We start from the raw sequence: 25,724 nt of genomic DNA on the forward strand, positions 1-25,724 counted from the left end.
TTTGAAAGTACATTCACAAAAGGTATCAACAAAAGTTCAGGATTTGAGATGGGGCTTCCCAAACAGTGCAGAAAAATATCTCATAGACTTTAGCTTGTCCTCATGAATAAACACCATTAAGGGGAGATAGGAATTTCAGCAAAAGGGGCTGAAGAAAGAAAATATTCATATGTCTAAAGGCTGAAAGAAGAGACAGTACATTAAATGCAAAATATTTTATTTATTGCAAACAAAAACTGTGATAACATTGCACAATACTGAATTTTAAGGTTTTTAAATTCTCAAAAATCACTCTTGTGACCTTTTCTGCTCCATATATATCTTTATAATTATATTTTTACATTAGTTTTACATTATGACAAGAGTAAATTACTTACAGAAATTATGACAAATAGTATATAGCCTGCCACCTTACTAGTGTTTCATTTATATGTAACCGAGCGTACCCATTTAACTTTGATCTGCAAGGATGATCAGATTCAATGCTTTGCTAATTATATAACAGAATGATACAGTCTGCACCAATAGTTTTTTGGAACAATTAGAAGTATATGGGAATTTACTGTGTGCTGTGTGTTTTCTATGAAATGTAGGTAATAACTCACTTTGCTACTTTACAAGATCAACAATTTCTCCCTTTTGTGTAAGATCTCCAGCAAAAATGCAGACAAATGCATAAACCCAGCATTTTCAGATCCAGTGCTGAACAGCCTGGAGGGCAGTAGTGAAAGTCCTGAGTGCAGGATGGGTCCCTCGATGAGCCATCAGGAGGGACCCGGCCTCTGCACTGAACCCTGCTTCCTTAAGCTGTTGTGCGATTTCCTCCACATTCCAGCCTCCCTGTCCCTGGTTAGCCAGGAGGTGGTCAATAAGGCGTGGGCAGAAGGCAGTGGACATGCACTGCACCACCAACTTGGCGTTGAGGAGCAAGGAAAGTATTTCAGCATCACAAGTGGAATCATCAACCTACAAAGAAAGAAAAATTCGAAGTAATTAAAAATTAATTACCAGATACAGCCATCAGCCAGAACATGTCACGATGGTTCTGACTGAACAGAGTGACCTTCAAAGTAAGAGGTGTATTCCCCATGGATTAACCACAGGGATAAATGCTTTGCATATGTCAGAATATGTAAAAGTTATGTCTTTAACAGTCTACCACATTAATATAAATATTTGACCTGCACAAAGTTAAGGAATAAGAATGCTTAACAGCCTGGGATTACACCACCAGCTTTATAGACTTTTCACAGGTTTTCAGTCCCAGTGCAGCACAGATCACACCATTTAGCTCCATATCAAGAATGACACTGAGGAAGGTCAGAGCAGAGTATATTAAATTTTGGTCACTTTATATTAATATATTACATTACATTTTACATGTTAATATGACAGGTGACATTCACAGACTCAATCAGCACCCACAGCAAGGATGAGATTTTCAAAAGAATATAACATATTAAAAGATGTGAAACACAGAGCTGCTACCTCTGAGAGACACCCTGGATGCCTCAAAAAATCTGGTTACTTGATATATGAAAGCATAATACTCTCTTGAGAATCTTGTCTGTTGTAAAGACATTTGTATTTGTAAAGACAAATAACACTATAAAATAGTTTAAATTCTATTTCAGTTAATTTTGTTATGTTCTTCCTGGGTTCTTTGAAATACAGTGCTGTGTTAACTTACCACTTAACAAAGTACAATTGAACAACTACATATAACCAAAAAAGGTTAGGGGACCCCCCCCACAGAGGGACCCTGACAAGCTTAAGATGTGGCCCTGAGAAATCTTCATGAAATTCAGCGAGTCCCAGTGCAAGGACTTGGATCTGGGTTGGTGCAATCCCAAGCAAAAGTACAGGCTGAGCAGAGAATGGATTGAGTGCAGCCCTGAGGAGAAGCACTTGGGGATGTTGGTGGACTAGAATTTCAACATGACCCAATCCATGTGCTCTCACATCCCAGAAAGCCTATCCATCCCAGAAATCATATCCTACGCTGCATCCCATGCTGTGTGGGCAGCATGGGAGAGGTTTCTGTCCCTCTGCTCTCCCAACCTGGAGTGCTGCATTCAGCTCTGAGATCCCCAGCACAAAGACATGGGCATTTTCAGTAGAGTGCAGAGGAGGCCATCAGGATGATCAGAGGGCTGGAGCACCTCTCCTATGAAGACAGAGGGAGACACTAAGTCTGGAGAGTCTGGAGACATTAAGGCCCCAGAGACACCTCACAGCACCTTCCAGCACCTAAAAGTGGCTACAAGAGAGCTGGAGAGGGACTTTTTACAAGGACATGGGGTTACAGGACAAGGATGAATGATGAAACTGTAAAAAGGACAGGTTTAGATTAGGTATTAGTAATAAATTCTTTACTGTGAGGTTGGCGAGGCACTGACACAGACTGTCCAGAGAAGCTATAGGTGTTCCATTCCTGGGAGTGCTTCAAGGTCAGGCTGGATGGGGCTTTGAGCTACCTGATCTAGTGGAAGGTGTCCCTGTCCATGGCAGGGGGATTGGAACAAGACAATCTCTAAGGTCCCTTCCAACCCAAACCATTTGGTGGTTCCACGATAAAAAAGGACCAAAGGAGGGCTAGATGATGATTAGTTTTCATTCGGCACTGGTGAGGCTGCACCTCAAATCCTGTGTCCAGTTCTGGGCTTCACACTTGCAAGAAAGACACTGAGGTGCCAGAGAAGGGCAATGGGCTGGGGAAGGGTCGAAAGACTGAGTCGTATGAGGAGCTGCTGAGGGATCCAGGAGTGTTTATTCTGGAGAAAAGGAGGCTCAAGGGAAACATTATCGCTCTCTACAACCACCTGAAAGGAGGCTACAGGAGGTCAGCCTACCCTCCTAATTAACATGTCCATGATGGGACAGGAGGAAGCATCCTCAGGCTGTGCCAGGGGAGGTTTAGACTGGGTATTAGGAAAGAATTTCTTTATGGAAAGAGTTGTCAGGCATTGGAACAAGCTGTCCAGGAAGTGGATGAAACTTGGTTTAGAGAGGACTTTGCAGTGCTGGGTTAACAGCTGGACTTGGTGAGACTTCTTAAGTATTTTCTAACCTAAAGAATTCTGATTCCAAAATTTCTAGTGTTGGCATCTTGCAGCACACCATGCAGCATAATAAGCCATTATCCAAACAGCTGCCATCTCGTCTGAAATGGGACTGAAGGGATATTCTCTCCTGCCTCGAAGCTCTGTGTGCTCTGTTCTTAACTTGTATGTAGGATGGAACTTTACACAGGGCTTCGCTGTTTGATTTTATGAACATAAAATGCAAATAGTAATTACAGTAGTGAGATTGACAGCAGATGCAAGGTTTAATTTAAATGTTTTCAGGCTAGGAAAAGTGCTATAGATTAGTGTGATTCCATATACCAAAAATCTACAAAATTGAGAAAAACAAATCTGAAAGAAAACCTTTCCTAGCATAAACCATTTACCACCTAAGCTATACTACAGGGATGAAGATGCCCATGCAACACACAAGCAGAGTAACCTGTCTGCACTCAAAAAGAAATAAGATTAGTTTGGTTTCACACATAACAAAACAGCTCACAAAAAGGCTCCTGGGTTGTGCCCCACAGCTCATCCTTAGGCCCAAATAGACGAAATTAACATTTCCCATTTTCTTGCAAACTGTCTGAAGACCTGGTAAGGAAGAGGAACTTTTGTAATTCAGTTGTCTCCAGGCAACTGGACAGAGACACGTGATGGCAACTAGACCCTGTGAATGCATTTCATGCAGTTAAGGCCACTGGCCAGTTAATGGTCTGTTCCACCATTCTTCAGTCAGTCTATGCAGAGTCCAGCAGGTGCGGAAAGAACACAGAGAAACCGAGGTTTAATGAGAATTGCTTTTAAAAATAGGCAAGTTCAATTGACTATCAGTTTTACAGCTCCAAATCATGTCAATTTGTTTGGTATCAATTGCACATTTCTAGTCATTAGTTTAAATAAAAATAACAGCCTACATAGATTGTCACTGAATTGATACATGTTTAGAAACCTTAATTAAGACAACTTATACACTGAACAGCTCTGTTTAAATAGAACTGTAAGATTTTTTAAAATTAAATCAGTGTAAATGTAGCTTGAGACTACATTTATTTAAAATTAATTTTAAATCAGAACAACAAGCCTTTAAGTAAAAAAAAAACCTACTAAAACAATACAAAAGACAAACACACAAAGCATGTATTTTTAAAAAAATACACCATAGAGAATAAAGTGAGTTTTTTATGCAGGAAATTGCTCAGCAAAACTATGACTCTCCAATCTAAAAAAGAGATTGCTTAGAGGGTATAGGGCAGATAGAAACACCACTAAAATTATAAAAGGCCTAATTAAAAAAAATATTACGAAAGTAAAAAAATATGAAGCATCAAATAAATCTAGTGGGATGAGATTACAAGAAAATAAAAAAATATATAGGTTTTTTCACTTTTGAATCCTCTGTTAAACAATACTGCAGAATGTAAAAGCTCATCCAAGTTTCTCCTTAAACTGCACAAAACCAAGAAAGAAAACCACTGGCAATTACTTAGCAGATACATACAGCTGTAAATAACCAAAAGTTTGGAAAGTAATATTTCAGAGAAAGAGCCTGTACACATCTGAGCCAGGATGCTTTTGATGAAATCAAAATTTGATTTCCATTAATATTTTTTAAAGTGTAAAAGTTATTTTTGGTTGCCATACGTACCAAATATTAGTCTACAGTAGATACAAACTCCTAAACATACTACATTTTCATTTTCAAAATCACTCTTGAGTCTAAGACAGTAAAAGTCAGCAAGTAAAAAACAATCTTACTATCCAAGTTTTAAAAACAGCTGTTTTTTCTGGGCAGACAGCTAATTCAAGATCTTACTCATCAAGCACTTCTGATCTGCCTGCAGATGCACAGCCCTTGCTATCCTAAGACCCTAGCTAGGCCATAAAACTAAGGCTATTGCTAATACCAGAATCACTGTTCCAGTGATATGGAATGCAGCTGACTGCAGTTTAAGCAGGTCTCAGAGGTGTAGGTATCTTCAAATTAACACCCAACCATTTTCCATATTGTCTGAGTCAACTACGACCCACAATAATGACAGAATCAGAGTGCATATGTTAGAGAAAAATCATTATGCCTATCTAGAACTCCATGCTAAGGGTGATAAATTTTTCATTTGAGTAAAATCTGGAAGGTTTAAATGGGAGCAGCTTTCATTTTTCATATCCACCTCTCCTTCAGCAGAATTTGACAGTGTAGATTTAGCATGATGCCCACACACAATGTCCATGGTTACAAGCAAAAGATCTGATGGGGATAATTACATTAAGGAGAACTGTTGGCTTTCCTATTTAAGTATTGGCTAATACCTGCTTTCAAACATTGAAGCGTAGGCATTCAAGTGGTACCTTTGCTCTTATGAGAGCACTTGGGAGTACTGTGTCCAGGTTTGGGGCCTCCAGCACAACAAAGACATAGACTTGTTGGAATGGGTCCAGAGGTCATGAAGACAATCTCAGGAGGGCTGGGGCACCTCTCCTATGAAGACCAGCTGATAGAGTTGGTGTTTTCAGCCTGGAGAAGAAAAGGCTCAAGGGAGATCATACAACAGCCTTTCACTACAAGAGAGCTGGAGAGGGATGTTTTATGAGAGCATGGAGTAATAGGACAAGAGGAAATATCCGATCTAAACCAACCTTCTTACTTTTAAATGGTTTTGATTGGATATTAGGGAGAAATTCTTCACTGCGAGGTTGGAACAGGTTGTCCAGAAAAGTTGTGGATGCCCCAAACCTGGAAGTGTTCAAGGCCAGGATGGGCTTTGAGCAGCCTGGTCTAGCGGAAGGTGTCCCTGCCCACGCAGGGTTTGGAACTAGATCAATTCCCCATCAGCACTATTTGTGCAGGTATCCAGAGGTTCTGGTATTACCAACAGGCAATATGTCACCAATAACTTCTGCAATAGAAAATCCTCAAGTTATGAAAGGTAAGAGCTACTGATGACCTAACAGCAGTAAAGAACTGAAACTGCTGTTTCCCAGAGTATTCCCTTTTCCAATACTATATGTGATAAATAGGCTTTCTGTTTTATTCCTTCCTGGAGTATGTATCTATAGAAGAAATAAATAAGGGGAAAAGAAACCAGTGACATAATAAATCCTGGAAAAATAAACTAGAGAAAGACATTTTATCATAATCACCACTGGTTTATAATTTACCTATTTCTTTTAAAGATTAACACCCATTAAGTGAGTAGCCATAAATGCTATACACTGGAGAACAGCAGAAATTCCATTATTCCACACAAAAATTGTGATTTTTCATAGTACATTTTTCAGTAAAACATGTTATAAAGGTAGATTCAGTACTTCATCACTGAAATTATAACATGTAAATGGAGCCAAGGTATTTTTTCGGACTACAAAATTTTTCTTGTTCCAGTTTCTATAAAAGTATTGATTGAACGAGTATTTGTACTGCTTATATTAAGCCCCCACTTGTTAGCTGTTTTAACATTATGGGTTCCAACAGGCAATAGAGTATTTACTTGTTCTCTCAGATGTATAAAAATCAGTTTTCATCTATGAAAGATAATGCTGAAATCCCTCTCAAAACCCATCTGACTTTTAAGGACTCTATTGGCAATAATAGGGTTATTTAGGCAAACTGTTTTTTTAAATTACTCACACAGTACACAACATAGGGGAAGAACAGTTATTTCTGTTACTCAGAAAACACAAGTGGCAGTTCATTAAAAGACATACAATAAAAAGAGGGGTCTGCAATTTCCAAAAAGCTTACACAAAAACTTGGCTGGTTTATTACAGGCAAAAGCTGTACAACTTCTAGTATCAGCACTTCAGCATCATCCTTAACTGTAAGCATCCATAAAGCTGTCAGCAACACACAACAAATGGCTAACTAATACATCCTATCAGCAAGCAAGTGCTGTATTTTTCTTGCAGCCATGTTTGTGAGCTGTGTTAGCACTGGATCAGGGAATCAATAGCTATGATTCCCCTCTGCCAGATGTTATTTGTCTGTTTCCTGTTTAATGTAAGCAGAAATGGCCTTCCTATGAAAAATTAATTCAGAATTTAACAAAAAGCATTAACAGTCTGAATACTGTTTTTTAAAAAGCAAAAAGTAGGCATAGAAAATTATACTGAATGAACAACAGAACCATATGCACTTTCAGTACAATAGCAAATAATGTAATCATAAGAGATGCATATAAAACAAGGAGTAAGAGGTATTTCTTACACAATATAAGAACAGCTTTTATATTTAGCACAGCACTCTTATATACTTGCTGCTTTTCTAACACTGTCATATTCAAGATACTGGCTAAGCTCTATGCCTGATGTAATAAAGTCAACAGTTAAATCTTCATTGACTTAAAACATTAGACCAAAGCTAACTGCTTTGAAAATTCTAGGTTATTCGGCACTCTTACAGAACTTTAATTAATATTGAATTTAAAAGGAAAAATTAGAAACAGCTTATCAATCTACCATCTGTATAAGAAAGCCAAAATAATATTATTTTGGGCATGCACAGGTAGAAAAAGTACTTTATACTATCAAGAAGTTAATAAGGTTCCTGGCCCTGAAACTCCTATATAATGTAATCAGCCTAGAGTGTAGAAAACTAAAGGCTAGAGCACACTAGGAAGAAATGGCCAGTTTAAAGAGCAACACAATTAGTAACCATTCAGAAAGTGCTACCTCACAGCATTACGCTTTAAAAATTTAAATAAAATGTACTCGAACACTTATTCCTGCTGACAAGCTTCAGAATTAGTCATTTATACAGCAGCTTTCATCTGTTAACAAAAAAGTCAATTTTAAAAGGCTAACAAGAACACAGAGATGAGAAAGTGCATGCATATATCAGATTATCATATTTGTGCTTGCTTTCAATGAGATAATATTATTTAAAAGTTACCAAAAAGCCTTGCTTTGCAGAAATAAAATCTAAAATTGCAGGTGGTAGAAGAAAACAATGTACTATTGTTTTGGTGGTTAATATTTCTACAATTATTTTGTAAAAAACAGAACTTTTTTTGTTTATTGGTATAAAAAAAGGGAACAGGAATACCTATGTGTTCTTAGCTTAGGTACCAAACTCAAGTAGCAAACAAAATTCAAACTGGGTGCAAACAATGGCATTAGAATTTTGGTAGAAGCACATATATGTTACATATAATATGTCCTGCTACCTTCCATTCTACTGTTTCAAATCTTCATAGAGAACACATTAAAAAAGCTGGTGCTTCTTCCATTTTGGTAACAAAGTCTTTTTGAAAGAAAATCAGCAATATGTGAAATGGAGCCTATGCTTCCAGATCCATTGCTTCTCTGGCTTCATAAGTTCTGGAAGGGAGATGGATCATTTCTCACTTTTCAAAGGATGCTAAAAGAGAAAGCTTCCAGAATAAAACATGCATAAGAAAGAAAAACACAGCTCATGAGGAAGAGAGACTTAAGGGAGAATTCTGGGAAGAGCAAGATGGAGACTATCTTTCCTAGGTAAAAGAGAATGGTGTAAAAGTAGGGGATAGGATTTGTACGTTTTGTTACAACCAAAGAACCTTAAAACTTTGTGACAATCAGTATAGAGGGTATCCCTAGAAGGCAGTTATAATTTCAATCTAAATTCCTACAAATCACATTTTTAAAGCTTTTATATTTAAAAAGGGAATATTTATTTAACAAGACACATGGTTTCATTTGTTTCCATGTGGGCAGTTTCATTGTGTAGCACCACATGAAAAATATAACAAATTATTATTTTGTATCGTAATACACAACCAAAAGCTCCCTAAGTTTGGTGCAGAATTGGGAAATACTGAAGATGAAGTTTTCCTACCTAAGTATTGTAATTCTGAAAATTATCAGTGCAGTTAATTCAGTCAGAGGAAAAAAACATTCTCTTCCATGAATAGGTCAGAGACAATTGGTTCCTTCTCTTTTGCAACAGAATGTTAGACTTCAGACCACAGCTAACATAAAACCCAAGGAAGTTAGGTTGCACATGCACAAGTTCAGAGCTTCAAAAAAATTTTAAACTCAGCTAAGTTTTCAACTAAAAGATAAAATATATATGATATAATGTTTTTGCCTAGGAGACTAACTTTCCTCTTTTTAGGTGTTCCTTCGTATTTGCTGAAAAGCAATACAGAGGGAAAAGGCCGTAATGTAGTGTTATATAGCAGCTGACAAATATGCATTAATGTCTTTCAGTTCTTGTCCGAATTAAAAACAGTATTTAAGCTTCTTCTCCAGAAACTTTGCTACAGTATGGAATCAAGTTTGTTTAGAATGGCATGAAAGCCCCCAAAGATACCATCAAAACAAACACAGTGACCTAACAGCTCTCCAAGTGTATATAAACAGATACCACATTTGTCAGAAACAAGTCAAGTCATCTGATATACTATTATCACTTAAAAAACCCCAAAGCAAGGGAATATGAACACAGAGGTAACAACCTACTTCATATGTCAGAATAGTTTCTGTTCCACCACACTGACATAAAACAGCATACCGAGTAATTTAAAGGAAGTGCTATGAGGCTTAATCACCTCGAGTATGTATAAAAGCTCGTACCAGCCCTGTGTTAATGGTCACCGTGGACACAATAGCTGTGGAAAACCTTAATAATGGTAAGTGTCTCAGTAATCTCTGCTTACTACATGAAGATGAAAGAGCTAACTTATTATCTCAGCCTCTGAAAGGTGGTTCATTCAACTGTTCCTACCTTAGCAACAGCTGTTATCTGCTCCAGTGCCACAGCGTGAAGGTCTTGGTCTTTGCTTTCTACCAGCAGTTTCAGGGATGGCAGCAGGAGGGACTGGTTAAGCAGCAGCAAACATAATTCTTTTATACACTGAAATAAAAAGCAAATTCTCTCAGTGTGATCTCTGAAGATACTAACATCATCATTCACAATAAAATTTATGAAAATTTTATGTCAAATGCAAAATGAAAACCACACTTCCATAACAAATGAATTCCCTGTTGGAAACACCCCCTTGAAAACTTGAAAGAACAAATTTTAAAAATGTGGAATACTGGTTAAAATGCAACATTTGTTAGACAGGGCAGGTACTGAATCACCATTACAACCAGGAGCTTTACTGAAAAAATAACAGAGCAATGACAGCTCTCTGTGGGACTAATATATTTGTGCTTACTGAAATACTGCAAAACAAAGGAAGAAATGTTGACAGACACCTCTGACAATTCTGTAACTCAATAATGCAATCAGAAAAGTAGAACAAAATGAAGAGGAAGTAACAGTACATACCAGACTTGAACAATGCTTCTGTTGCTTCTGTTGCAAAAAGCTTCAAAATTTTATACAATATTTTATACACAATTAAAGTTTAGCAAATTAACTTTCTGGTTAATTCATCTGGTTTCCTATATTTGATAATACAGCATAAATTTAGCATCACACAATTTCAAAACAAAACTGGCCAGAAAATACCTTCTAAAATAAAAACAAAAACATCCCTCAACAAATCTACTGTGCACTTCCAAACCTTTACATTGTCCCTTAGTTAAACAACCAAACAACATGTCCCACATGCGAGCTATTTTCCTCAATGTTGTTCATTTTCTTCATTTATACATCAAAAAGTATTTTAACCTATAGATTCTATTATAAATTAAATCATAATTTCCCTTTCCCTTTCTGTCATTTCTGAGAATTTAGGCTGCTTGTCACAACCACTTCCCAGCAAGGCCCATCCAAGATGGAACATTTTCCAAGGCACTTTACACTAGGGACTCTGGATATTGTATGGTAGTTACACTGAAAATGGTATCCATCTTTTAAGAGCTTCTCTCTGTTTCACTCCAACAATTTGAAAGTAATTGTCAAAGGAGCACATCAGCTAAATACTAAACGGAGAGAATGCAAGTAATGTTTTTTTTTTGTGTTTTGAACTTTAATGATAACTGTAACAATTTAATAACTAAGATGATCCACATATTTAGTAGCATAGTTTCAGCAGCTGTGAGCCTAAAAGCCTAAATATTATCTGAAGATGAGGAGACATTAAATACTCCAAATGTGATGTACTGCACAGACACCTGTCTTTGCTTGGGACAAGGAGCTCCCGGGCTGTACTCGCTCAGTCTTTTCTAAATTTACCCCTTAAAGAAAAACAGCCTAGAAGAATATATTCCATCACACTAAGCTTTGAGTCACTAAGGCAAGCCTTGTTCTCCGATTCAGACTTCTTCCTTTATACTTGTATTCAGTAATGCTACTGATGGTCAATGCTTAGACTCACACAATATGGTGAGTTGGAAGAGACTCACAAGGATCACCGAGTCCAACTTGTGTCCCTGCCCAGGACCATCCCCAGGAGTCACACCATGTACCTGAGAGCATTGGACAAATGCTTTGCAAACTCTGTTTACTTGCTGCTGTGACCACTGCCCTGCGGAGCCTTGTCCCAGTGCCAAACATCCTCTGGGGGAAGAACCTTTTCCTAATATCCAACCTAAATCTACCTGACAATGGCCAACTTCAGGCCATTCCCTCAGATCCTGTCACTGTCACCAAAGAGCAGAGATCAGTGTCTGCCCCTGCTTTCCCGATCACAACGAGGTTGTAACTGCAGTGAGGTCTCCCCTCAGTCTCCTCCAGACTGGACAGACCGAGTGACCTCAGCCACTCCTCACATGGCTCCCCCTCAGGACCCTTCATCATCCTCACGGCCTCCCCTGGACAGTCTCTAACAGTTTAATGTCTTGTATTGTGGCACCCAAAACTGCCCCAGCCCAGAGCAGAGCAGGACAATCCCCTCCCTGTCCTGAGCCTGATGCCCCCAGGGCTGGGTTGATCCTCCTGGCTGCCAGGGCACTGCTGGCTCCTGTTCAACTTGCCATCGGCCCCAAGGACCCCCAGGTCCCTTTCTGTGGGGCTGCTCTCCAGCACCTCATTCCCAGTCTGTCTGTAAATCCAGGGTTGCCCCAGGTACAGAATCCAGAACATTCCCTTTTTTAACTCCATGCAGCTGGTGATTGCCCATCCCTGTGACTGGTCCCGGTCTCTCTGCAGGGCCTCTCTATCCCTGAGGGAGTCAACAGCTCCACCCAATTTAGCAGCATGGGCATGCTTGTTGTGAATGGCATGACATGGATCAAGGAATAAGATGACTAAATACATTAAGCTTTATGTGATCATTCAAATGCTTATTAAACTTCTGGTAGTTTCATATTCCACTGGATTTCTTTTGAGATGCATACCTGCCATTCCAGCAAATTTACTGAATGGAAAGTCTGCACGTCTTCTTCTCTTGAAAATGCGTATTCATAGCAAGAGATGTGACTTATATTCAGAAAACAAATTCTGAATCATAAAATACATAATGCGAGCAAAACAGCAATTTTATCACACTTGGTAACATTTCCCTCTCAAAACCAGATGGACAAGTTGAATAACTTTCTGCCTGATAGTAGCATGTCCAGCAGATATACTCAGTCTTAACTACCATGCCCAAGTACAGAAGAAGCCATAATCTCTTTTGAAGAAGAAATACACATTCCAACTACTGCATTTCTTTTTCCACAGAAAGCAACTGGTCAGCACGCCAGCCAGATGTGTGCAGGGCTGCTTTGGACAGGAATTAAAAACCCAAGCTCAGGAAGGAAGTCATTAGCCACAGCACTTCTCAGAGCAACATAAGTGGGTTTCTGGTCTGCAGTGAGCACTTGAAAGCATTCAAGTGTCTGCTGCCTGCCATGAGAGGCTCTGCTTAGAGGGGGTTTGATGTAACCTGTGAGAGGGTTGAGGGAAGGCCCAATTCAAAATCAAATTACCATGATTTAGTTGAAACTTTTGTAAGACAACTTTTGTCTTCTATCTAGTTACACATCTGTCAGTGGTTCACTGTGACATCAGCACAGCTAATAAACCACATGCCATAGGAGTCCGTTTTGGGTCCACTATTATTCAGTATTTTCATGGATGACTTGAAGGGCTGGATAATGAATACAAACAGCATTATGTCTGAAGAGGCTAAAAACAGACTGAAAAGCAGCACTTAAATTCAACATTATCTGAAGAGAATGAGCAGACACAACTGTGTATGAACAAAATCACATCATCTAAAATCATATATAAACCCCAGGAAAAACTAGCTACAACAATTAGGAAAAAAGGAGACCAACTGTCTGCTGTATTATTCTAGGAGGTATCTCATAGCCACTAGGACCCCAGGGTGATTACAGAAAAGGGACCAGATGCATTCTCTCATGTTAACTGACACATGACCCATAGGCTGAGAGAAGAACGTAAGATATTCAGAGGAGTCACATTTTTAACAATTACCAAGGGGAGAAGTTTTTATCCCTTTCTAAAGAGATTAATCAGGCAGAGCAGATATTGGACAATCCAAGCATGTGTCTTCCAGGCAAAAAAAAAAACAAAACCAATGCTTTCTTTTGCTAAAAGGAATGGAGCTATCTATCCACTGAATGATGCAAATTAAAACCCAAAACAAACAAACAACCCCACAAAAACAGCCCTCCAAAGAAAACACAGACACAGATACAAAGATTAAAGCTATGTAACTATCCAAAAGACATTTAAAAAGTACTTGGCTTAAAAAACTAGATGGACCAGTAGGATATGGAATGAAAAAAAAGAGTTAAATCCTTCATGACTATATCCAAAGATGGCTCTTCTAGACCACATGACTTTGAAGTTACACGTGCTTTCCATTACAACCTTTGCACTTAGCAAGGTTACTATGGGAGAGAACTTGAATAGCAAATGTTTTTCATGACAGTTAACTGGTTTCAGTTTTTAGAATTCCATCATTCCAAATTTGTCATCTTAATCAAGTGGATTTAATGAAATGTGAAATCACCTAAACAGGTTAATTGTCAGTGATCACATTTTCATCTTATTCAGCCACACGACTGCAAATCTGTCATTTGAGCACTTAAGTACTGTAGCTATACATACAAATAAACTACGTAAATTCCTGCAAGTCATTTCTGCTCTTCCCAAGTAGTGACTTAGAGGAATGCAGCCTGTGTTTGTAGGTAACTGTACAGCTACATATTTCAGTGCAACTCCTTCTTACTGCACAGCGTTCTAGCGTAAAAAAAAACGTATTTTACATCAGTAAGCCTGTTTAAACCTTGAAGATGAAAGTAACTTCATATCCTTACCTGTACAGTCATACTTTACGTGATGGGCTCTTTCAATATGCTGTACCATTACAAAAAAAAAGAAAGGAAAGCATCTCCAACCAAAGCTGTCTACCAATACCAAAACCGTATGTAAACTTTACTTGTCATGGAGATCGTGGAAAGGTTTACTCAACTAAGAGAAATGCATGACCCTTCTTGAGCGGAACTCTTGGTGAACTGATTGCTGTCTGACAGTGACACTCAGAGGGATTTGTCTCCCTGGATCACCAAGGTGAGGCAGAATATTCTACTTTGACAAAGTTCAGCTACTCCCATCAGATATAACTGTGAGTTTACAAACTACAATGCATCATTTCAGCACCTTCCAAAGAAAAGCTGCATATAATTATACCAGTCCCAGGGATACATAGACCTGCCTTCCACCAAAGAGTTTTGGTGGGATGAATAAATTTATAAATGCACTTATCACTTCAGCTTACTGCCACCTTCTGGAATCATGTTTTACATAGATTTCTGAATTTTATTCAGATCAGTGTGTTGGGCTAGGGAAAAAAAACAAACAACAAACAAAAACCCACACACCCACCTGTCTGTATTTTAAACATAATGTGTTGTTTTTATTCTGCTTCTCTTCCTAACATCAGCTGTTTTCTATAAAAGACAGTGACTGAATAAAGATAACAAGAGATTTATCAGCCTGCTAAAAATATGCATGACTACTCTGAAATTGTGTGAAGTTTATTAAGAACTTCTCCAGTCTGTCTTCATTAATATACAGTGTTTACATACAAAACACTTTAATAATTCTATACATAAGAGATGTTTGTATTGAAGTATGCACAGATAGGGAAGACAAGTTAGAGTATCATAGTCGCTACTTAGCAATTACTTGTATATTAAGGTTTTTTCCAATCACCATGTTTTTCAGGGATTCCTCACTACATCTTTATGCATTTATTAGTAAGAGAATTACTGATAATTTAAGTAACAGTTTTTGCAACACTGATCTAAATGATAACAGATTATTAAAGCCTTTCTACAAATACATTAAAGAATAATTTATACTGGAACAGACTTAAAAAGATCAGCTAATCCAACTAGCCTCCAACTCAAAACAAGTCCAACAATATCAAACTGCCTGTGACATAATCCAGTCAAGTCCTAAATACCTAAAAAGATAGATTCCCCATATCTCTTCTAGGCATCTAACTGTTCTAATTCTAATGTTTCACAACTTTAAGGATGAAAAATTCAATGCAATGATGATGTAACACATCTCTATTGCCTCTTGTCCTTTAACTGAGCATATCTGAAAAGAGACTGACTCTAATTCCTCTCCTTGTTTCCTTATTGGACTACTTAAAGACATGATCTCCGATAACCATCTCTTCTCAGGACAGACTGAACCCAGATCTCAACCTCTCTGTTACATCTCCTTACATCTCCACTACACTTGATCCAGTATGGCAACATCTTACTTGTAGCTGGAACCTTGAGACAGAGCTCATAAACATGATACCCAAAGTTAAAACTTACCTTGGCAGGGAGCATGTGCTTTGTCTCATACAAAGAACGACAGATTTTCAAAATTTCATTTCCTGTGTTCTCCTTTTCCTCAGGTGGGCACCTCTGCAGCATGAAAGTCCCCAGTTTCACCCAGGGATTATCATCTGTGCACAATCTGCCCAGTAAAAAAAGAGATGAATATAGAATATAAATATACATATGCCATCTTCTATAGGTTGTTTCTCATGTGTGACTTGAAAGTACAACCTCATGAAAGAAAGAAGAAAGTTTTGAGACAAGTTACTCTCCATAATGCCATCGCTCTTTCAATGCAATAAAGAATTTTAAATTACTTGGAATTATGACATGCTTATTACAAACCCTGAGGAACTGTACATCAGATAGACTGATCAAATTGGAATAGCACAGGATCTTCTCCTGGCTTTACACCAGCTGATTTCCCAAGGAGAGTGGTATCAAGGGAGGGGTGACAGGAATCCAGCATTCCTAATTTTGTTTGCTTTGATCACATTCTAACAGCTTCTGTTTCTCAAGTTTCCTCTTGCTTCTGAGAGGAAAATATATAGTCAGATTCACATTTTAATTTTCAGGTCCAGTAAGTACAAACACAAATAAACTTTTCTCCACAGCCCATCCAAAAAGGGTAAGAAAGTAAAATTACATGCATCTGAACTCTGCTAGTAGATACGGATAGGGTTACATTTGTTTTACACATTTAAAACGTTCTTTTAATTCCACATGAAACCTCATGCTATGTTACCATTACAGTCAGACAAACAGATGGGAGACAGTGTATACAAGTAAATTTCATCATGCAGGATGGCAAAGGCAGTGTTTGCTGTAAAGTTGTTTTTTTTTTGTAGCCATTATTTGGTAGATCATGGAGATATCTGGATACTTTTGTTAGAAATAGGTATACTGACTAGGAGTGGATGCAGTGACAGAAATGGGTAACAAGCCACTTTTAACTGATAGCACAAAGCACAACACTGAAACACACCTACACTGCCATTTTTCTAATGTAAATTAAGTTGATGCAATTCCCACCTACAGTGGGCTAAAATCATGTGCAATTACAGCTTATATAATGATTGTATTAAGTCACAATAACACAATGTCTATGTTTATCTGCACATAAACTTAAGAAGGCACAAGAGGCATTTTAAAAATCACCCCATCAATTTCTCTGGTCAGTAATCAGCATCCCAAAGACATGGTAAACTTTCCACTTTAGCTTAAAAAAACAAAAACAAGAACAAAAAAATAACTCTCACAGCAGGACCAAAAGTGACAGTGGTATTACAATTTAGTGAAAATTAAGATACTCATTTAGTACATGTAGAAGAAGAACAAGAAGAAGAAGCAAAGTACTGTCAAAATCCTGCTTTTCAAAGTTATTATTTTGCAGCAATTATTAAAGCAACACATTAATATAATTGTAAATGGAGTCTGTTAAGAGTCTGTTGGATTGACACACCAAGTGTCTGACAGCTCTGGAGCGAACAACTACCAATATCTACTATTTCATACATAAAAGGTATCTTCTGCTCATTGTCCACTTTTAAAAGTACACAGTGTAAACAAGTGAAAGCAGCTCCACATGCAGCTGTCATTACAGTCCGACATGAAAACCAGACAGAGAAGCTAGGAGTGGGCAATTTTGAATGTAAATTAAACAGAAGTCATTGTCTTTCTTCCTTCTGACAACTTAATTGAGCCTTTCCATCCGTCACAGGCACTGAGCACAGAGCTGTCAGAAGTGTGGCTGCCAACAGCAGAGTTCCTCCACTCCGCTCCTTTCAACGTGATGGGTCGAACCCCAAGACACCAGATTATTCAACAAACAGAACACGAGGCACTCTGTCTGAATCCCCAGTAAGGGCATGAGAAGGAAAAAATCCCTGCAACTCTACCTTGTCACTGATTAAAGGGATAGCTCCTGCTCTGTGAGCCACTTCTCACTTACAGACTCAGAGCCAAAATGCATTTCCATTTCTACAGCTGCTGCCCCCAGAGTACATTAAGAAAATCTAAGAATTTTCCATCAGAAAAAGGAAACAAAAATCACACTACAAAAAAAACCCAAAAACAACAACAAAAACCAAACAAACCAGAAAGATGCAAGGCCATCAAGGCTTGCCATATGCAAATTTAAGTATCAGATTATATAGTTTATATACATAAAGCTTTTCTCATCACAATTCCTTGTAACTATTTCAAATACTCCTGTACACTATTAACAACTATCGGCTATCCCTAATTAAAACCAAAATTAAGTTACCAGAATCTGACACCTACAGGCAGAATTCAGTTTTCTTCTCTCTTGAATTTTACTTCAGTTCAGCTGTGCTTATAAAAAATTATTTCTCATAATGAAAAAAAGTATTACTTCAAAATCACAGCAGAAACACCTTAATTTTTTTTTTCCCAAAGCCAAAAGCAGAAAATCTGGGATTAAGATTTAAAAAGTGAACTAAAGTACTGGGTCTCAAACACCAGGGTTATTTCAGTTCCAAAGCATCTTATCAATATTTATAATAAATATAAAAAATGCCTTTTGAATGTAGGCAGCAAGTTCCAAAGGACTGTAGAGCTTCAGGTACTATCAATAATTTTTTTAAGAAACACCTTTATGAAATGTTTAAAATGACATCTGCCTATGAGCCATCTGGGTGGAAAAGCATGCATGCATAACATGGGTATGAAAATAAAATTTTAAGAAGTGTACAGCTTTGAGTGCTGACTGAAATAACCAAGCTACATCTCTGTTTCCCTCACAGTAAAGACAGCATATAATGACAAGAAGAGAATCACACTTGTGATAATAAGTATTATTTTAACTGGAATGTTTTAGAAAACAAGAACTCAAAAAATACATTAAGTATGGACTTACTACCATAGAGGTTACAAAAATTAAAAGCCTACCAAAAACCCCCTCAAACTTTAGCTCTTTTATTTCTCCTTCCTTTTAAACCTTTACAGAATGTAAACTGTGTTTTCCAGCTTTTTATTCAATTGTAAGTATTAGACATTTATTGCTAGATTGAAAACCTAAATTCTAAGCATTCACATAACTCACACTTAAATTCCCCAGTTCCTGTAAGGTTCATTACATTGGCTGTAAACAAAAAGTGATAATGACCTTCTGAAGGAGGAAAAAGAGTAAAGAGTAAACAAACAGACCAATGCATTTAGTTTTAACTTCTTGATGTTTTCCTCTTTGCTCAAAAATTTGTTAATACAACTTGCTTTAAAATGAAATTGTTGAAAATACCAAAACAGTTCCATGTTTTACTCCCAAGCATCCTTAAGATAGACTTTTCCAGGAACACATATACACATATATAAACCCCTAGGGTGCTCAGCATAGCTGAATGCTGTGGAATTATGGAATGAAGGAGAAGAGGAAAGAATTGTGACTACGTAATTGCCTAGGAGCCAGAGTAACAACTTTAGACTCTTAGTTTTAGTACAGGTGACCTAAGTATTTGCAGAACTTTTCACTTCCAAGATCACTGGAGTCAAAGAAATTTGATCCACAGTTGTGACAGCATCTTTTTTTTTTTTTTATTCTTCACTTTAGGAAGTCAGACTAAAGGACTAGAACACCAAGAGGGAGATACAATTATGTAATTTTTTATGTCCTCTGTAACTGAACAGTAGACAAGAACTGCCCATATACAAGAAGGGTTCTCCTTTCACAGAACTCTTTAGTCTTTCTGTTCAACACAAATAAAAAGGATTTTGCAAATTGCAGCAGTATTTCCTTTGAAATTGACATTTTACTCTTTAAATTTTTTTTTTTTGTTAAAGGTAATGTGTAGATGAAAAAAAGTTTGAAAGCTCCCCCACAATGTTAGGGATCCATTTTTCAATTACAATCAAAACCAAAACTTAAAATGAAAGTTGAAACATGCATTTGTGACAGATCCCACAGCAGTCCTTGTAATTCTTAATGTACTCAAGAATTTTTGGCTTTTAAAGCTGTCAGTAAAGAATTTAGGTCAATGCTTATCCAGAAATTCCAAATAAACTGCAAGCTTGAATGTGAAAAACCACTACAGATTACCTTGTAACCCACCAGTTCTCTACACATGCATAAGATAGCTAGTTTTCAGAAAAAGATAAGCCTTAACTTTTCTGAAAAATCAATGCACATAAACACTTTGTTATGTTATGTCTTTGTGAATGTAGTCCCCAAGTTAAAATAGATTGTATTGATTACAACCTATTTTAAGGTAATCCAAAAGTAATTCAAAATAAACACCATCCAATGACTCTAATCTAACTGCTGTCAGACATGGCTAGCCAAAAATGTATTAGTATTACTGCTCTCTGAAAGATATGTGACCCTTGCCTCTCCACACGAGTTTATTTGAATCCTTGTATCTTAAAAGTGATTAGCAGTTATAGAATACAACAGCTAATTTTTTTACTTTCAAATGTATTCAGAAAGTCAAAGACAAAAATCAAAGAACTGATAAAATATAATCTCCAGTAGTCCAGTAGACTGGATGTTCCAAATTACTACTTCCAGTTAATATCCACTTTGATGGCTGCAATTCTGAAGTCTTATAATTATTTTAATCTTAAATTGGTTTGGATTCTTTATTCAGAAAGAGAAGTAATTGGTAGTGGATCTAGACAAGAGAAGTGCCATTTTGTGGTACCATTACTCTCCCAGACCTCCTGCAGACTGTCTGCCACATCCATCTGAACATCACCTTTCGAAGGCCTTTCTGCAAAGTGTAACTTTGAATACAGAGAACAGTCAACTTTCTGTTCTTTTTTTATGGACTCTGTTTATACTGCTAAAAACAAGAGCAAAATACGTAGTTTGAAATTTAAGTAGATAGAGCACTCTCCTGTTCAAGAGTTCAAGCAATAAAACACTCCTCTGCCCTCCTCCATGACACAGATACATATGTGTACATACACGTTTTACAGGAAACTGATTTATTCAACTCTGCTTTAAACAAACCATTTATTCCCCCAATAGGATCTTTTTCAAAGAACACACTCCTACCAGCCATGTTTAAATTATTTGACTGAAAACAACATTATATCAAGCAAGAAGACTTTGAACTCTTTTATTACATGGTTGTTTGAAGAAACACTCACCCATTGCTCCTGTCCATCGGTGGCCAAGCCTGAAGCAGCAAGACCAAGTGCTGAAATTCACACAGACTCTGACTGGACTCCAGAAGTCCCAGGAACAAATGGTATCTTTTTTCTTCATTTTCTATATCTGTTATTTCTACCTGAAGGAGACAAAAACCAAACAAACTAACTAAGCCACTTTTTTTTTTTTCCCCAGAAATCAATGATTTAAAAATTTAAAAGCAATCAACAAACTATCTGGGAAGAACATCACTGTTCCAAAACAATGCCGGAAACACAGTGAATGTAATTTTCCCAGAAATCCATTTTCTTATTTACCATTTTCAACTACAAGCAAATGAGATGGGAGAACACAGATGATGTGGAATGACTTAGGTGCACATTCCTAGAACAATGTAATCCCACACAAGAATATTCTTTGATTAGTTCAGAGGATCAGATATGTCATCTTCAAACAACCAAAAATTTCTGTATTTTTTTTTTCTCAATGTATAGACATATATACACACACACATATTTTCAAAGAATGACTATGTCCAGTGCTTTCCTAATATATACTACTCTCCCTCACCCACGAAAATTCAATAGTTTGATCTGGATTTATAGCACCTCATCTTTTCTCACCTAGAAAAGAGCCTTGAAAGAGGCTTCTCAATTAATCTACACAGCAAAGGACATCTGCTAACAAGTAATACAGTATTTCTCTGCACAGGTGTTTGAACCCAAGAAAAACAAAGCCCCACTGTCCTATCAGCTCCCAGACAATTCTGTCTTGGGACAAGTGCCTATCTCTGTTGAAAACCTGCAGCTTTTGCCTGGACTTGAATTCACTCCAGTTGATGACAGGTTCTTTTAAAAATAATTACTGCCTGCAGTTTCATGGTAAAAATGTGCAAGGTAAAAGGTCTGACAGTCGAAGGAAGGTTGCTGTAAATAAGAACCAACTTGCTGCCAAATGAGAAGCAACTTCTGTTTAAAAGTTTGGGTATCACACCAGGAGGGCTTTCACAAATAGAATAGCAATTGGAGGCTAACCTGACATACACAAGTTTTTGGAGTTTAACAATTCTTTGTTACAATAACAAAGTAGCTCCCTCGGTATTATTAACACATTCTAACACTGAATTTTTTTTCCAGAGTCCACAAACTCCCAGAACATCAAACACTTCAGTTTCATCTTATAATTCTGCTGAAGATACACAGCATTAAATGTTAACTTTTCTGTTTCAGCCCAAATAGTTCTAAGACATCAAACATGGACAAAGTTTTCCTTAGTTCTACAGCTACTCTGAAGGATTAAAGATCGCATCCAATCTCTTCAAAGTGGCTCTGATACATCAAGGGCATATTTTCAAAAGAGGCTGGAAAACAAACATTACTGATGCATTTATTGAGTTGCCTACATAATCTGTGACTTTAAAATATTTAGTGTTGAAAAACTGTTTGCTTCTGTCTCCAGAGTATATCTGAAAGCACCATACACTAAAACACTTCAGACAGAGAAAAACATGTTTCCTAGATCTGGGCACTTGAACTATTTTTCTTTACTGCAAATGTCACATAGCAGACATCAGTTACCCACCTGTAATAGATATACTTGATATATATAATATATAATACTATAATACTAGATGCTGAAATGACAAGGCTGAAAAGAGAACAGAGATAAACAAGAAAGGAAAAAAGAGACAGAAGACGTTAACAGCTAAGGTTCCAAAATATTTACCATCTTAGCAAATTAAGTACTAGCTAGACAATAGAAGCTCTCACACTGCTTACCCATCCCCAAACCCTTTTCTCAGAAAACTAGCTCCTTATATATTGAAACCAAGTGCATGCCATTCTGCATGGTCCACTGAGTACATTTTAGTAGATCTGCACAAACTGCGCATTACTTCAAAACACAGACTAAATGTTAAGATCTTTCTAATGATAGACATAAAAATGGTAATAAATGGCAAAGACAACATCAATACATGAGAAAAGCTGCCAGAGAAGGTCCCATACGAGTAGTAGAGAATAGATCAGACATCCTTTCATTCAACATGAACTGAATTCCAATAATTCTGCCTAATAATGCATCTTTATAGACTTTGGTTTACATATTTTAATGTTAATTAATCTAGCACCATAATTTTGTTTTGGGCAGCTGGATCCTTGCAACATGATTGCCCATGACATAACACACAGTAATTAATCTCTAGTCATTCACAGGAATTACCTTCCTGTTCTCAAACACAGAGAGCATTTCTGCAGCATTTCACTCTACAATGGCTTTTTTCAAATCACCTATGTTTCTCACTAAGAGTAATAAAGTGAACTTTCTGCAGTGTTAATGATTTGTGGTTTTTAAGAAGACTAGTGAAAATTCACTCTTTATATGGCATTTTAGATGCATGTCACTTCCATTTAATGTGAAACTAGATTTCTGTGATAGCTCCTTGCTAGAAGGAAGCAATACCTTGAAACAGCACATAGGAATGAGATTTTAATTTATATTTGCTCTGTGTGTGTATGTATACACATACATATGTCTTGACAGATAGACAGATTGATCTATATACAACACACAGAGAGAACTTAAGTTTTGCTCTGTATCAGTCTTCGCTGACTCTGAGAGAGAGCACAATGAGGAAGCAGACACCTCATGCAGCAGAAACACAGCATGCTCTGTGTAAAAAGGTAGAAATTTCACCTTTACAAAGTGAAAGCTAGCTGAGATGAGCTGCTGCAGTTAAGCCTCTTGTTTTATTGTAGTAACAGATTAAAAAAAAAATCCACTTTTAATTGAACACTCTCCTTGTAGCAATTTTGGATGATCTAATTCAGATGTCTCTGAATGTTAGATAACAGAGGGTTAATATCATTCTGCTTCCCCTTCCTTTTTTTAAAAAAAAAACCCAAAACATCTTTCTAAACCACTCTGAGGTTAACCATGCAAAGATAACCCCCACGAACTGCTCAGAGTCATCTAAACACAAGTCCCTGTAAAGAACCTGTCAATAAACAGAATAATGAGGCTCAAAGCCAGGCATGAACTTCAGATGACCCCAAAGAAATATGAAAAACAAGTGGAAAAAAAAAAATCAAAAAAACCACAAAACAACAAAAGCAAGGAAAAGGAAAGCATGGGCTTCCAGTTTTAACAACAGATTTGCTCAGTTCTGCCTTGATTCTCTTCAGTTTCAGGCAGTCTCTTTGGCAGTAGAACACAGTTGGCATCATGTTTCTCATTAAAAGGCTGCACAAATATTTACCACAATGGGAAAGTCAATTAGGGGAATTAATTGTAGAAATTATGCTCATGATAGATTATAAAACAAAATACAAGTTAAGTAAAGCCAAACCTTATGTTAAACTGTTAAAACACAATTTCATTACTGAGGGACTACATATGTTCAGAATCAAGAATATACAAACATCTGCATACATTAATGTTCCTTCAAAAAATCGTACAGGAAATTCACAAAGCAAAATACTGGCTACACTAACAGCATGTGCTTGTCATAGCCCATGCGAGATTGATTCAGTGCTTAATTAAAAACTCTGTGCACTTAAAATTTCTCCTCAAATAAATCCAACTTTTCTGCCTTATGATCAAATCTTTCAGACTTAAGTGATTTTAGACTCTTTCCTCACAGATTAGATCCTATTAGATGCCCAAAATGGAAAGCACTCAGTTTACTGACTTTCAATGCACAAAGTTTTGATTCATCATGTTGTTCTACAGATTTGTTATTGCTTCATGCTCGTCACATGTAACATGGATGAAGGAATCCAAATATGAAAAGTTGCCTCACAAATTAGTTACGTAGCTTCTGGAAACATACTGTTTCACAAAAACTGTAAGATGATACAGTGAAGAATGATAAAGTTAAATCAAACTCTGGAAATCACACATGACTGATAAAAAAAAGCCTTTAGCATGGCAGACCACAGAACCAGTGGTTTAGTTTAGTACATTATCTCACTCCTGTAATAAAAGTTAGCTTAAAAACAGTATTTACAGCAACTGTGGAATGTTACTTTATCTGAATTGCATCCTTAAGTTATAGATATCCATTAATGTAAGGGCTTCCTGATTCTACAGGAAAGACACATCTGATAGACTTGTACATGCTTTATTGCTAAAGTCATTTAACTTGACAATCTGGTACTGACTGACTTGGCTGATGAGAGTGCCTTTTGTTTGAAAAAAAAAAGGAAATGCCAATAAAAAGATCCAGCCAATTCAACCCTCTCCTACCTCTGAGATAAAAGAAAAATGCTATTTTTGTATGAGAATGGTGAGCAGGAAAACTAATGCAGACAGACCTCGACCTCCCTCTGCTCACTGGTATCTATTCTGCAAATTCCATTTTTACTCTATGTTAGTGTGACAAAGCCACAGCTTTCATCATCAGATTTTGCTGTCTTCAAAGGAAATAAATGATAAGGATGTTTATAAATTAAACCAGAAAAGTATTTTCCTTCACTATAATTGCTTGTTTATTGAGAAAAGCAATATCCATACTTAAAATCAACTCCCTGTACTAAAAGCAGAAAAGTTTGCTGTTACCAAGGAATGCAACCAAAAACTTACTATTTTACATGATTATAAAATTAATTTTATTACATCTAGCAGATGGTAAATTTAAACATTTCAAAATGTGTTCATGTTCGACATTGCAGCATAAATTTGAATTAATATGGCACTGAATACAGAAACACTCAGCAGGCATTTGACTGGTCCCTTATTGCTACAACAGACTTGCAATTTGTCAGAACTTCCTTATAAAATGCACTGGTTTTATGCGTCTTCCCATGCCCCTGCCCAAACTGCAGTGGTAGAGAATTCATCTGTGCTGCATCTCAAAATAATAGGCAGATGTGACATCAAAGATTTTATTC

General features: G+C 37.0%; 1 protein-coding gene across 1 annotated transcript in view; it reads right to left on the bottom strand.

The window, feature by feature from the left end:
• Window positions 1-200: 200 nt before the first annotated feature.
• NBAS (NBAS subunit of NRZ tethering complex) overlaps window positions 201-25,724 on the bottom strand; it is a 161,626-nt gene continuing 136,102 nt past the window's right edge. Inside the window, exons 49-52 of the mRNA XM_005521850.3 lie at window positions 20,835-20,974; window positions 15,723-15,867; window positions 9,769-9,897; window positions 201-966 (exon numbers count right to left, since the gene is read on the bottom strand). Of these exons, the coding sequence (XP_005521907.3) occupies window positions 691-966; window positions 9,769-9,897; window positions 15,723-15,867; window positions 20,835-20,974 (690 nt within the window). The 3' untranslated portion in view covers window positions 201-690. The remainder of the gene's footprint in view (window positions 967-9,768; window positions 9,898-15,722; window positions 15,868-20,834; window positions 20,975-25,724) is intronic.

This window comes from Pseudopodoces humilis, chromosome 3 (assembly GCF_049639895.1).
Source record: "Pseudopodoces humilis isolate 2021_Gansu_Grassland_sample_001 chromosome 3, ASM4963989v1, whole genome shotgun sequence".
Classification (NCBI taxonomy): domain Eukaryota; kingdom Metazoa; phylum Chordata; class Aves; order Passeriformes; family Paridae; genus Pseudopodoces; species Pseudopodoces humilis.